The 15,645-nt window shown below is 42.3% G+C and overlaps 1 protein-coding gene across 11 annotated transcripts in view; it reads right to left on the reverse strand.

Moving 5' to 3' along the window:
- The window catches only part of LOC120946805 (alpha-2-macroglobulin-like protein 1), a 224,004-nt gene that overhangs the window by 104,601 nt on the left and 103,758 nt on the right, over positions 1-15,645 (reverse strand). For all 11 annotated transcript variants that reach the window (XM_040361516.1, XM_040361517.1, XM_040361514.1 and 8 more), the window contains exons 12-15: positions 15,240-15,407; positions 9,901-10,122; positions 1,024-1,087; positions 794-936 (exon numbers count right to left, since the gene is read on the reverse strand). In XM_040361516.1, coding sequence (XP_040217450.1) covers positions 794-936; positions 1,024-1,087; positions 9,901-10,122; positions 15,240-15,407 — 597 coding nt within the window. The remainder of the gene's footprint in view (positions 1-793; positions 937-1,023; positions 1,088-9,900; positions 10,123-15,239; positions 15,408-15,645) is intronic.

Below are 15,645 nucleotides of genomic sequence, written 5' to 3' on the forward strand. Positions count from 1 at the left end.
CCAATATCACCTATGGGGCTTACATTACAATATATGATTTGTCTGCATCAGTCATCCGTTTGAAGTTCTGATACTATTTTCTTTCTCATGCAGAATACCTTTGCCTGCAGTCAATGGAAATAGGTCCTGAAGAAGCGACAGTGAAACGTTGACCTTATTTGACTCAGCAGTTATAGGGAAGATATACATACTTATATATCTGTGGTTATACAAATGAGAGCTCAATTTTCTTGTGTTTTATTCTATATTTTTATTCACTTTGTAACCGTAAAAATACCCCCTATTTTGTAAACGCTATAACTTTTGCGCAAACCAATCAATAGACGCTTATTGCGATTTTTTTTAAAAAAAACGCAGAGGTGATCAAATACCACCAAAAGAAAGCTATATTTGTGGGGAAAAAAGGACGCCAATTTTATTTGGGAGCCAGGTCGCACGACCGTGCACTTGTCAGTTAAAGCGACGCAGTTCCGAATCGCAAAAAATGCTCTGGTCTTTGACCAGCAATATGGTCCGGGGGTTAAGTGGTTAAACTGTAGAGTGTATATTGCTTTTAATCAAGGCTAAGAACTGTTTCTTAGGCAGAGGTTACATACTCCCTCATAATGGTAAGCTCCAGTTATTAACTGAGGACTCAGATTGAGCAAGGGAGCAGAGGGGGAATGTGACAAGGGTATCAGCAAGTGAAGGAGGGGTTCTTACAAAAGGACCTGTCACTTTGCCCATTCCCTTTAGGCGGTGTAGTGTGCTTAAATTGTAGACCAAGATCAAAACCAGTTTTGGTGACACTCACAGCATGTTTTAGGCATGGCGTCACTTGGGCGGTTCTAGTGTCAGCAGCGACTGTGCCAGAGTCAGAAACCATGAAAACCAGTATATTTCCAGATGGAGATATATCTCTGATAGGGAGGGAGAGTTCTATCGAGCCAGAGCGAGCTGCAAAATGGGAGACCAGAAAGAGTTGTGAGTATAAAAAAAATGAAGATACGTCCAAAAATTCTGAGTCCAGTAAAGGGAACTTACCGTCACCCTTTGACCTTTCAACTTTCTTCTGACCTTGTTGTACTATTTTACCCTCCAACGTAACCTGAAATAGAGAAGAGAGACGTCTGTGTCTGGACACAGTCTACAATAGTTAGAATAGTAAGTGCTCAGTCTATTAATAACTGGAAAGGTGCACATTGCGAGGTACCAGAAGTTCCACAACTGTCAGTTTTGTTATACTGTAGAAGAAAACAATTAAATCTGCTTCTACAAATTCAGAAAACCACAATTGGCAGGCTTTTACACTTCAGTTTTTGCTGAAGGATAAATGTATGGTTATCACACCCATGCAATCTTTTTTCTGGGCACAATGGACTTGTGTTTTTTATTTCAGCTACATTATGTAACTTAATGTTGACTGACTTACTATCTCTGCTGGAGAAGAAGCTAAGCTGCTTCCCCTAGCGAAACGCGCTGACACCTATAACCGGGATCAGGAGCCGTGACATGGCGGCGGTAGTTGCCTCAATTGGCGATGGACACAGTGGTTCCATCTATTCCTTTGCCAACAGGAGTCTGCTGACATTGTGCAAAAGATTTTGGATTGAACCATCAGAGGGAGTCTTGGTAAGGGGTGCCTGATCAATTTAAGCGGTAATGTACCCTCTATCAATACATCCACCTAGACATGTGTGATCAAGCCTACTTAATGCTATCTGAGCACAGGACACTTAATGGGGATCCACCACAGAGGCCTAATGCACCACAGCCTGTTGGAATATATCCTCCATTTCTCAGTAGACATACTGCACAATGTGATAAGCCTAGTAGAAGTAGTATACATTATCAGCACTTATATCGCAGCTTGTCTTTTTAGTTACTTCATTTACGTTGTAGCTGTGGGTCATCCATCTTTCCAGGAACAGTATACTTTACCATCACAACACAGCCCATAGGAAGTATCAGGCCTGCAGACCTGGATGTTGATCATTGCAAGATATAATGCTCCTAGGTCTATCAGCAGTTTTGTTTCCAACGTTGGTTCGTTATCCAAACTTGCAGTTACTGTTCATCTGAACTAGAGGATCCACATTTCTTCCTGCTCAAGACCACATTGTGCACATCCCCCTTCTATTGGTAACTGACGGATCACCAGCTGCTCATCCCTCTAGTAATAGACAGGATTACCTGTTTGCTTCCATCCTCTCATCCCCTGGGGCCATACGCAGATTATATGACATAATTCCCAACTAGGAATCTTGTACTAGAGGATAACCTCTATTGTACTAGAGAACATCCTCTATTGTACTAGAGGATATCCTATATTGAACTAGAGGATATACCTGCTTGATATCAATAAATTATGTTTTCAAATAACACTCTATTATTATCCTTGTGTTACCAGTAAAGATGAGCCGAACACCCCCCAGTTCGGTTCGCACCAGAATTTGCCAAGTCTACGGGACGCGAACATTAAAAATTAAAAGTGCTAATTTTAAAGGCTTATATGCATGGTATTGTCATAAAAAGTGTTTGGGGACCTGGGTCCTGCCCCAGGGGACATGTATCAATGGAAAAGAATGTTTTAAAAACTGCAGTTTTTTCAGGAGCGGTGATTTTAATAATGCTCAAAGTGAAATAATAAAAGTGAAATATTCCTTTAAATTTCGTACCTGGGGGGTGTCTATAGTATGCCTGTAAAAACAAGAGCCAGCATTTTTTATATCTCTGCTGGAAACCTGTTCCAAGCATCCACTCATACAATCAAAATTCTTTCTGAAGTTATTCCTGAATTTACCTCTTGCTAGTTTGAGGTAATGTTGCCATGTTCTTGACCACAGCATCATATTAAAAACAATGCCCTCCTGAAACCTTAGTCACACCCTTCAGGTATTTCAAGATTTTTCAGCACAGTGGTTAAGTGGTTAGCACGCTGCCTAGCAGCACTAGGGTTGTTGGTTTAAATACCAACCATGACACTATCTGGAGTTTGTATGTTCTCCTTGTGTCTGCGTCAGTTTCCTCCATATGCCAAAGGCATGCTGGTAGGTTAATTGGCCCTAGTATGAATGAATGTGAGTTAGGAACCTTATATTAGATAAACTCCTCGGGAAAGAGGGACTGATGTGAATTTACAGTATATACAGTACAGGCCAAAAGTTTGGACACACCTTCTCATTCAAAGAGTTTTCTTTATTTTCATGACTATGAAAATTGTAGATTCACACTGAAGGCATCAAAACTAAATATAAAAATAAATAAAATATATTTCATATTCTAGTTTCTTCAAAGTAGCCACCTTTTGCTTTGATTACTGCTTGGCACACTCTTGGCATTCTCTTGATGAGCTTCAAGAGGTAGTCAACTGGCGCAGCACCCCATCACTCTCCTTCTTGGTCAAATAGCCCTTACACAGCCTGGAGGTGTGTTTGGGGTCATTGTCCTGTTGAAAGATAAATGATGGTCCAACTAAACGCAAACCGGATGGAATAGCATGCCGCTGCAAGATGCTATGGTAGCCATGCTGGTTCAGTATGCCTTCAATTTTGATTAAATCCCCAACAGTGTCACCAGCAAAGCACCCCACGCCATCACACCTCCTCCTCCATGCTTCACGGTGGGAACCAGGCATGTAGAGTCCATCCGTTGACCTTTTCTGCGTCGCACAAAGACACGGGGGTTGGAACCAAAGATCTCAAGTTTGGACTCATCAGACCAAAGCACAGATTTCCACTGGTCTAATGTCCATTCCTTGTGTTCTTTAGCCCAAACAAGTCTCTTCTGCCTGTTGCCTTTCTTTAGCAGTGGTTTCCTAGCAGATATTCTACCATGAAGGCCTGATTCACACAGTCTCCTCTTAACAGTTCTAGAGATGTGTCTACTGCAAAAGGTGGCTACTTTGAAGAACCTAGAATATGAAATATATTTTCAGTTGTTTCACACTTTTTTGTTATGTATAATTCCACATGTGTTAATTCATAGTTTTGATGCCTTCAGTGTGAATGTACAATTTTCATAGTCATGAAAATAAAGAAAACTCCTTGATTGAGAAGGTGTGTCCAAACTTTTGGTCTGTACTGTATATATATATATATATATATATATATATATATATATATACACACACACACATATATATATATATATATATATATATATATATATATATATATATATATATATATATATATATATATATATATATATGTGTGTGTGTGTGTGTGTAAAGCACTGTGTAAATTAATGACACTGTAAAGGTACCTCTGATAAATAACAAATATATATATGTTCTCAATGTATTTCAAAGTCCATATCCAACTAGCCTAGTAATGTAAAAAGACTTGAATGGAGACAATTACTAAACTACAGTATATACAAACTTAATTTCAACCTTGTAATAATTTAAGTTATCCTCCACGGTAACTGTCAAAGCAACCCTCAACTAGATTTCAACCTAGAGTAGATTCCTCTTTTTTTGGATCAGATCTCATTTGTCTAAATCATATTCTCCGTCAGATCCTTTGCCATCATCCAAAACGTATAACTTCCAAAAAATCTCCACACAGAAGAGCCCCCCCCCCTCCCATTCCTCTAACCCCACTTGCTTAGACATTTAATATTGGGATGTCACTACCCCTGCTGAAGTCCATGTTCCTATAAAGAAACTTAAAAACAATAAAAAAAAAGCTTCAATATTGCCACCACTACCTTGGTAACTGTATGCAATAATATAAAAATTACAACTTCTTTGATCCAGACATGTTGAAAGCCAACATCATATTCATCCCAAAACTGGACAAGTATCCCCAAAATTGGACCAACTATAGACTAGATTTAGTAGCCCAGATTTCCTATATTGAGAGCTAAAAGACAAGGCTTTTCCCTATTCTCCATTCTTTTTATCTTCGCTTTAGAAACGTTAGCCCAGTATATACGCTAACAAACAGATGTTAAGGGCATTAAAATATTATTCACAAATTAATGCTTTCTGCCAATGATATACTTCTGGTTCTAGTGTCACCCCACAATTCTACTCCCTGTCTTTTATTCTCAATTGAAAATTGTACTCCATTTTAAGCACTCCACATCAATTAAATCAAATTTCAAGCACTCAACATTTTCATGTCCCAAGAGACACAGATCCCCTCCCCTCAATTCGACTTTACCATTAGGTGTCTCTAGATTCCATCTTACAGGGCCAACTATCTGGCTATTTTCAAGAAACTAGACTCTTCTACAGAAATAGCAACCCAAGAATATATCATAGATTGGCAGAATTAAGGTGATCAAGTTGATCTTTCTACCCACACTTCTCTATACTGAGCCCCTATACTCTCCCTGTAAAGTACACACTGTTCAAATATATATAAATATACAGTATTTGGGGCCGAGCAAGACAATGGATCTCTAAAAACATTGGGGCAGATCCACAGAGCGAGTACGCCGGCGTATCTACTGATAAAAATTACCTGCGTCGTATCTTTAGTTTGAATCCTCAAACCAAGATACGAGGGCATCTGGGTTAGATCCGACAGGCGTACGGCTTTGTACACCTTCGGATCGTAGATGCAATACTTCGGCGTCCGCTGGGTGGAGTTCGCGTTGTTTTCCGCGTCGGGTATGCAAATGAGCTATTTCCGCCCACCCGGCTGTCTCTTAATCCCCGGGCGGTTTTTCCGTTACCCATGACCAGCTGACAATGGTGTTCCCTGTTGTCCGTAATAACAGATTGTACCATGAGGGCTTCGTAAGGGGTGCCCAATGGTTCTTCCTGACCCAGCTCCTGGGGATCCCAAGCCGAGTCTACACAATGGGCTGCTGCTGGTGGGCGGTACCCAGGTTGAGACCAATTTGTCGTTCATGGGGCAATTCTGCTTGAAGTGACCCAGCTGTTTGCACCGGAAGCAGCGTTGTTCATTGTCCTCCTGGCGTGGATAGCGAGGGCTAGATGTCACCGGTCTGTTAGGAGGTTGGTATCTAGCGGCTGGTGGGTGTGAGGGCACCGTTGGTCATGGAGGTTGTACCTGTGGTGTGACCTGGTTCGTCTTACGAGTATCCGCATATTCATCCGCCAACTTCGCGGCCTCTGGTAGATTCATGGGCTTGCGATCTTTCACCCAGCCTTTGACATCCGTCTGGATGTGATTGTAAAATTGCTCCAGGAGCATTAGTTGCAAAATGTCCTCTGCGGTGGTGGCCTGGCTGCTGTTAACCCAGTTAGAGGCCGACAGGGATAACTGGCATGCCCATTCCACGTAAGAGTCTTCCGTGGTTTTGCGTGAGTCCCTGAACTTCTGTCGGTGGGACTCTGGGGTTACTGCATAACGAGCCAGGAGCACTTCTTTAACCCTTGCGTAGCTATGGATATCCTGATCTGGCACGGTCCGGAAAGCATCAGAAGCTTTGCCTGACAGTTTGCCTGACAATATTGAAACCCACTCTCCTCTAGCTATTCGGTGCAGGTTACATTGTCGCTCAAAATCTGCCAGGTAGTTATCAATTTCACAGTCCTTTTCATCAAAAGCTTTAAAAGCGCTAAACGGAATCTTCCTCGTGTCTGTTGTGCTGTACTCACTGTTTGGAGAATGTGCGGCTGCTTGTTGGACTGCTGCCAGTTTTAACTGTAGTTCTGCGTCTCTTATTTGTTTAGCCTCCTGTAGTTCTGCGTCTCTTATTTGTTTAGCCTCCTCCGCTAACAGGTCCATCACTTTCAGCACCAAATCCGCCCTTGGGTTCGGACCGAACCATGCTAGCTTCTCTCTCATTAGCTTGTTGGCTGGTGATTCCTCTTCCTGAATCACTGGTGTCTCCATCTCTTGTACTGCTGGCGTTGCTGCAATCCCGTCCTCCTGGTCTAGCTTTATTAATTCTGCTATGATGACCCGCTTGGTTTTGTTGCTAGCAATCCTTCCACGAACTTCCAGTAGTTCTTCCAGTGTCTGCTTGGAATCCGGGTGAAAAGGAGAGTAGAAGGGAAAATCCCGCTGCTCCCAACCAGTTGTGACGGTAGTAGAATGATATCCCCATCTTCCGTATTACCTTATTCCCATAAAGAAAATCACCCAATATCCCACGAGGAGGAATATTCCTGGGATCGCCCAATAATCCACACATGAGCCAAGCTTACTGCTGGAACAAGACACTCTTTAATGGCAGCATGCTGCTAGGTATATATGCAGTTTACAAGCTAATCCTCAATCAAAGAACAATGAAATCTCCACCCCCTTTTCACACACAGTGGGGGCTTCCATACAGGTTATAGGCAGACACTTCGGTGCCGACTCTGAAGACACATTTCTTTAGATAATGACATCAGTGAAGTTAATTACTAGTTGTAACAGAATACGTTATCTAGACAGCTTGGCCCCGCATATAGAAGAGGTAATTACCACAATGAAGCAATCAGAATAATTAACATGAGCCACTTATCTAATCATTTAGACACAGAGGAATGAGTCACACCTGAAATCACCTTTTACCTCTAACACACACAGCATTACTAGCAGGGAGAATTAAACTGAAGCAGATAGGCAAAAAGTCCTTCACAGTTGCGATGTCATTTAGCGCAATGCACGGCGGGAAAATTTGAAACGGAGAATGCGCAGTTCATTCGGCGCGGGGACGCGCTTCATTTAAATGAAACACGCCCCCTAATCGCCGTTTTGAATTCCGCCACCAGAGATGGACTACGCCGCCGTAACTTACGGAGCAAATTCTTCCAGGATTCGAACTAAAGCCAGGTAAGGTACGGCGGCGTAGCGTATCTCTGATACGCTGCGCAGGTGCAGATCTCTGTGGATCTGCCCCATTATGTTTAGACATTACAATTTTGAAGGACTGCAGTCACACATTACTAAAACTGGCAAGCCAAATTTCCCCTTTAACAGTGTTACATGCCCCTATGGAAATGCCTTTATGGACATTTTTGGATACACCAGACGGTACTCAACCTGCATCATTTACAGACCCAACAACTTTCTCTGATGCTATGTCACTAACTAAGTTTGGGACTATTTTCACCATATTTACCTGTAGTGGGTTTGATCGGGTGTCCCCCTGTTCCACCTGATGCCTAATCAGACTACAGTAGCTTTACCAATTGAAAGAGTTTGGGGCAAAGACCCAGCACTCTTCTCTCCTCCTTTACCCTTCCTCTCCTCCCCTGCAGTCTATTCTGATATGTTTTATCCCTCCGACCTTTTACCATTCTTTGTTCTCTCTCATCAATGTCTTTTTTGTAATTGAGGTCTTCAGACTGAAAGCATTACTTGAAATTAGGTCTAAGTAAAAATCTAACTTCCTTCCTCCTGCTGGTGATCCACATATGACACCCATACAATTTGATTTTCTTCCCTGTTGCTTAGCCACACTGTATTCTCATTTTGCATTCAGCTGAAACTAACATTTTTTTTAAATCTTCTGTAGAAATGTCTAACTCTGTACCACAATACTGTACTCTCTGCTATGAATAACGAAAAAAGGGGAAAGGAGAAAAGCACTCACATTGCCATATCTGTATGTATGAGGAGAAGAAAAAGGATTGCTCAGAAAGAGTAACCAAGGGTCGGACAGACGGGAATAGGGAAAAAATATTTTATTTAAAAAAATTACGTATAAACAAAACACTATAATAAAAACCATACAAAATGCAAAGTAGGAGTAGTGTCCTTGGAGGGAGCTTTGTGCCTCAATTTATTAAATTTTTGAGCTTCTGGATATATTCATTTAGGTCACCCTGCTTATTTTACTACGGAACCTTTCTACTTATAAAGCCTTCGGTATATGGATATATACTTGCATATGTGGCTTGGATCATCTTAAGATAGTGAGATTTACTTTCTACCAGTGTCTTCTCTTGTTCGTCCTGAAAAAGCCTCAAGGCGAAACGCGTAGATGCACAGAAGACTACTCATACTTTACATTTTGTATGGTTTTTATATAGTGTTTTGTTTATATGTAATTTTTTGTAATAAAATATTTTTTTGCTATTCCTGTCTGTCTTGCCTGCAAAGTCAGACCCTTGGTTACTCTTTCTGAGCAATCCTTTTTCTTCTCTTTGTACTCTCTGCTAATCAGTCAGACTAGACTACCATGGCCATACAGACTCAAGCCTAGCAAACACTGAGACAGAAGCTTGTACATTCAAAAGTAATTTTTACCCAAAAATAAGCAAAACAACTTGTAAAACTGTATTGTATATGAATTGCAGTGTAGTGAGACTAAGCCGGTATACTGACACTGAAGAGATCAACAAACAGAGGGCCCTACATAGAAGAGTTAACTCTGCAGGCCAGGTCTACGCAGTCTTTTTATACCTTAAATCTATTAAAGGCAACCAATTTGGTCTTAAGGTAGATTGTAGCGTTGAAATAAGCTCTGAAACAGAACAGTCTATAAAAGTGATGGGGAACCTTGGCACCCCAGATGTTTTGGAACACATTTCCCATAAAGCTCATGCACTCTGCAGTGTAGCTGAGCATCATGGGAAATGTAGTTCCAAAACATCTAGGTGCAAAAGTTCACCTTTACTGGCATATAACTGTAGACCCACCATTGTACACACAACCATGTTCTCGTTGCATAGCATTCCTCCATATTTACTGTCACAGTAATGTCCGTGCAATGCATTGACCTTGATCATTAAAGAGGCAGGAAGTGTCAAATCCTTCTGGGCAAGGACAGCTCAGAGTTTTGTACAAATTATATTACTTCTGGCAGTCTTTAGTCAAATACACCTGGATTTGTTTGGTTATGCTGAAGCAACCTTCATCCAAGTGACTTTCTTAACTCATATGAGTGTTGGAACTATACCCCATTAACTGTATATCCACATGGGCAACCTATTACTCAAATTTAGTCACCTTTTAGATGTTGTATATCCATGCACCTTATAACCAGAAAAAAAGTCTTACTTACCAAATAGAAAAATTCAATACTCCCATCGTCCTCCTCCTCTGCCAAGCAATAGTCCACTGTCACAGCCACATTCTGGTGACATGGTGCCGAACTTTTAACTGGTCGTATATACAGGTAGCTCTTGGTCTCCACATAGAGGTCCTTCAGATATAGGCTGGCAGTGCCGTAGGTGACAGACACTTTGCTCCTCGAATAGGGCTCTTTTGTTTGGTCAGTGGTGGCCTAGGGTCACATTGGAAAGGACAAAAAAATCACTATTAGAATGGGTGGAGTGATCATTATAGACAGATATGGAGACTCCATTCCATGGATCAATGGCCCACTTTCAGATGAACGGAACCTTGTTCTAAGGGAACATTAAGTGTAAAGTTTAGGATGACCTCAAACTCTCAGGACCTCTTAGGAAAAAATGAGGCAATTAAAGGAGCAGGGGGTTAGGTCTCTATAGAATATTTTTTTCCAAGAAAGAAGAATTGGAATTTGTCTGCTACCTATACTTAGAACTGAATAATATGGCAGAGCCTTCTTAGAACAGAAAGTATTTATGCCATATTCTATCACATTCCAAAAAAATAAGACAATTATTTCCACTTCAGGATAGGGGCTGGAGCCATACAAATCATGTCTCTTCATCCTATTGATTAACTTGTAATCCAAACCACTGGTGTGTAGTGGATAGGGATGAGCTCCGGCGTGTTTGCACACTCCACGTGCAGAGCTCGCCACAAAGTCGGCACTGCACTGCGCTAATCACAGGCAGGGAGACATAGTCCCGTTGCTTGGCTGCAGAGATCGGGAAATGTCTAACTGCCTGTGATTAGCGCAGTGCCGTGCCGACTTCTTAGCGGGCTCTGCACGTGGAGTGTTGCGAACACGCCGGAGCTCATCCCTAGTAGTGGATATAAATCCTAATATTGCAGAGTAATTCATTCCAAACTGCATATAGCTGTTTTAGACCTGTAGACCCTCATATATGCCCTGTATGGAAATAATGGTATCGATTGAAAATGGCCACAGGACAAAGAATGTAAAACCTAAAAGTATGTGGAGAGAAACCAATGAAGAAAACAAGAAGCCTCCACTGAGACAGAACAGAGCATGGTAACGCCTTGATAGGAAATAATGTATTAACATGTCTTATTCCATCACAAACACCAAAAATATGAAACTTTTTGAATCAGCGGTGGATATTTGGAGTGCTACAACTTAACTAATCAAAGTGTCCTGATCTACCTCCTTGTTGCTAGCAATTTCCACCAGAAGTTGCTGTGTAAATACAGCAGATGTTGTAACAAAACAGACCTTCTGTTTCTAAGAGCCGGCTCGACAGAGGGGCGACTTGGGATCTGACTTGAACTCGCCCCAAGTCGCGCGGTTGAGAAAGTCAATGTAAGTAAATGGAGCCGTCTTAATGTACACTACTGAAGTCGCTCCGACTTCAGAAAAGGTTCCTGTACTACTTCAATCCGACTTCTAGGCGACTTGTAGGCAACGTGTAACCATTGATTTCAATGTAAGTCGCCTCCAAGTCAGATCCCCTGTCTTAACTGAAGCAACAATACAGGAAGAGAAAAACATTTTCTCAGGCAAACCCCTCCTTCCCACCTCTCTCCCACAGAGATGATTGTTGTTTTATTAGCCACTGGAAAGCCTCCTGTCCTGGAGGCGACTTGAAGTTGCCTTGTAAGTTGCCCCAAGTCGCGCTGTGGTGCGCGCTCGGGTCGTGTTCAGGTCGCCTTGCAAATTCGCGGCCAGAGTCGTGTCGCCCCTGTGTGTACCGCCTTTTAATCCTTTACTTACCCTAATCCAGCAGTAGGCAACCTTTTGATCACAGTGTGCCAAAAAATATTTTCAAAGAAATTGAGAGTGCCCATTTTCAAACAAAAAAATGTAAACTTCACACACTCAATCACGAAAATGTTTTTTTATAAAGAAAATCCTGTAAACTACCTGCACATCTGCTCCACTGCGGTACCCCCATGCTCTTCTGTCTCACCACTGAACCATCTTCTCATCTGTCCTAACACTGAACTTACTCGCATATCTGCCCCACCACTGTACCTCCTGCACATCTGCCCCACTGCTGTACCCTCCTCTTGCTGTTCTGTCCCACCTCTGAACCCCTCCTGCTCATTTTCCCCACCGATGTACCCTCTTCTCATCGATGATATGCGTGATATGCAGAGTGGTGAAACGAAGCAGAGATGAGACACATCCATCTCTCCTGGCACACTCATCCTGATGATCCACCTCTCGCATTCAGCCCACGTGCTTGTATGTGATGTATGGGATGTATGTGATGTCACATAAAAGCATCTGAAATGGATGTGCAATAATGAGCTCAGGTCAGGGGTATTTGCTAAAAGCAGTGGGCCTGTGTGCAGGATTATAAGTTGGGCCCACGAAATAGTGCTGCGCTCTGTGTTGCAGCAAAAGCTGGGTGTGATTTTCATTGCGCTGAATACTGGCTGTGGCTTAAAAGGGACACAGTGCAGGGGTTCAGTAGTAAGTGACACAGAGTGCAGGGGGGTTCAGTAGTAAGTGACGCAAAGGTTCAGGAATCATTTTAACAGAAGCTCAACAGTAATTCCACAAACAGTCACCTGATTGTGGTTTTCTCAATCACAGTGAAATCCCTTTTTTCTGAGATTGGTAGTGGCAACCAAGCGAGTCGTCTTCCTCCAGATGGTGGATGGGGCTAGCAGGCCTGTGATTGGCTTTAGCAGTGGCAAAGGACAGTCCTCCTCCTCCTGGAAACAGGGACCGAACTGCACCCAATCTCTTCCCCAACACAAATCAGCAAAGTTAGAGAACCAAACAATGTTTCCCATCTTTTACAATGTGTGGGGGCACAGTGCCTCCCCCTCAGTGCAGGTGCGGCCTGGGGAATTCTAAAATTGGAATGCATTAGTGTTTTACTGACACTTCCCTGCGCTGCTCTGCTGATGGGGAGGGAGTCGAGTGTCTGCAATAGAGGTTTTGAGTGCTGCTTGCAGCACCAGTGCCAGGGATTGCCTACCCCATGCCCTAATCAGTCCAAACTAACTCCTGCTTACCCTTCTCCCCTTAGTTTTTACTTTCTTGCTTTGTTTTCTTTGTTTACTTAAAGTTTTCTAACTATTATTTTTTGTTTATTTAACTTTTTTTTTCTATCGGCAGTTTAGTAAAAGTGATCCAGGTGGCTCTACAACGACTTTAGTAGTAGTAGTAGTAGTAGTAGTGATAAAGGCAGCTCCACTCTGCCGCCACCCCCTGTCAACTGTGGTTGTTACCTGCCTTTCCTGTTACTCGATCACACAGCCCTCATGAGATACCAATAAAGTAAAATGAAAAAAAAAAGCGTAAATAATAATAAATGTTTATAAAATAAATAAAAATATATATTTTTTAAAATGTAAAGAAGTCCCGTGCCCCCCAGCACATGCGCATGCATGTGGGGCTTGCATGTGTATGTAAGCAGCAATTGTGGGAGGTTTCACCCTGATTGGAGTAAGAGCAAAAATGATTTGTTACCTCTGAACTGATAACAAGTGAAAACTTTTAAAGCGTCACCTGCAAAAACTTTTATGCCCTGTACACACGATCGGTTCATCTGATGAAAACGGTCTGATGGATTTTTTTATCAGATATCCGATGAAGCTGACTTTTATCAGTCTTGCCTACACACCATCAGTTAAAAAAACGATCGTGTCAGAACGCGCTGACGTAAAATACAACGACGTGCTGAGAAAAATGAAGTTCAATGCTTCCGAGCATGCGTTGACTTGATTCTGAGCATGCGCTGATTTTTAACCAATGGATCTCCCCACAGACGATTGTTTTTTCTATCGGTTTTTTAACCATCAGATAATTTTAAAACAGGTTATAAGTTTTTTCACCGATGGGGCCCACATACGAACGGTTCGTCCGATGAAAATGGTCCATCAGACCGTTTTCATCAGATGAACTGATCGTGTGTACACGGCATTAGGTACCATAGTTTTTCTCTATTTGATGGATGGATACAATTTCGACTCCTTTTTTTTGGTATCTATGTGCTCAATACAACCCCATCTTTTATATTTTACTCCAAAAAAAAAAAAAAATGGGTATTATATTGTGTTTGTGTGCTGTAAAATTCACTTAAAGGATAAGTTCACTTTATTTAAGAGATAATTTGTAACATGTTCCAGGACTTGCCCCGCTCACTTTCTCTCTCCTGCAGCCACTGTTACTTTTTTTAAATTGTGTGATTCTTAAAATCAGTGCAGGGATCTGGCACCCCCCCGACACTTGCACCCTTTACATAACCCCCTCACAACACTTACCCCCCTTCACACCCCCTGCATTGCACTGTTTCTTTTCATATCACCCTCCCCTACAGCACTGCTCCCCTTTCATACCCCCCCCCCCACCCCTATAATATGTTCTGCCTCTTCACATCTACCCCCTTCAATAATCATCCCCCACCCCTATTTACACAGCACTGCCCCCTTTATGACACCCCTTGTCCCCCCTCCCCCACTACCATCACAGCCGTATACTCTATACATGCCCATCTGCACTCTCCTGCCTTACACACAGTGGAGAGCTGGAGGCAGAATAGCAATGAATGGAGAGAGGCATAGCAGCATTGGATGGAGGGCAGGAGCAGGATCTGCCAGGGTTAACTTTTCATATTAATAAGCTTGTGAGACAGGGCGGTCCTAGCAAACAATCACCTGCTAGCAGGCGCGGACTGACCGTTGAGTCACTCGGGCACTGCCCCAAGGGCCCCATGTCACTAGGGGGCCCCATCAGGGTTGCCAGGCTCAGTAAAACCAGGGGCAGTATGTAAAAATCTATGTTTTTTTTACATCTGTCCCTGATATGTTTGAAACCAACATGCTTCTGATGTAAAAATCCTGAGATTTTAGCAGCCCCGCCTCTGCACTGCCTCCTGGCGTGGTGGCCATCTGTAAGCCCAGGGGCCCCATAATCTTCTATTGCCCGGGGGCCCCATGAGTTGTCAGTCCGCCCCTGCCTGCTAGTTAATCTGAAAAGTTAACTCATGCAGCTCCAGCTCACGCCCTCCATTCCTTTCTATGCTGCTTTTAGCTCTCTGCCTTGAGAATGACAGTAGCGGAGGCAAGGGGGAAAGAAATGGCTCCTAAATGGCACGATCGCAGGTCCAGATGGAACAGTGGCTTGTTCCGGATCCAGACCACAGTCCGCCATTTAGTGATGCTTGCCTTAGGGGTGTAGAGATGTGAGAGGTGAGGTGGTTAAATTACAGAACATACTGTATTATACAGCAAATACATATCATATACTTTTTGTTTTAAAGAAAACTGAAATAGTTTTCCATTTTTCTTACTCACATATAGATTCACAGAATTTTTGCCCCATTTTTCTGTAGACAGTTCGAATGGAACTTTGCCATTGGAGTCCGTAACAAAAGTCTCCGTATTCTCTTCTCCGTTGTAACTAGCTTTGATTTGAACTTTCTTTGAGGCGAGGGGTTGGCCATCAAAAGACGTCAGTGACAGCTAACATCAAACAAAAAATATGAAAGAAAATTATTATGATTTTTAGCATAAATAAAAGTTAACTTCATGTCTTAAACCAAAGAAATACAGAATGGACAGCCAGCCCAAAGCCAGATGAAAGTGTCCAAAATAATTTTAATTGTTGCTAAAAAAAAAACAAATATAAAAAAATTCAACGCATTTGGGGGAAACACCACTCCCCCTTCACCAGGGCTACAATAATATACTACAAATTCTA

Source organism: Rana temporaria, chromosome 8, assembly GCF_905171775.1.
Source record: "Rana temporaria chromosome 8, aRanTem1.1, whole genome shotgun sequence".
In the NCBI taxonomy this organism is placed as follows: Eukaryota; Metazoa; Chordata; class Amphibia; order Anura; family Ranidae; genus Rana; species Rana temporaria.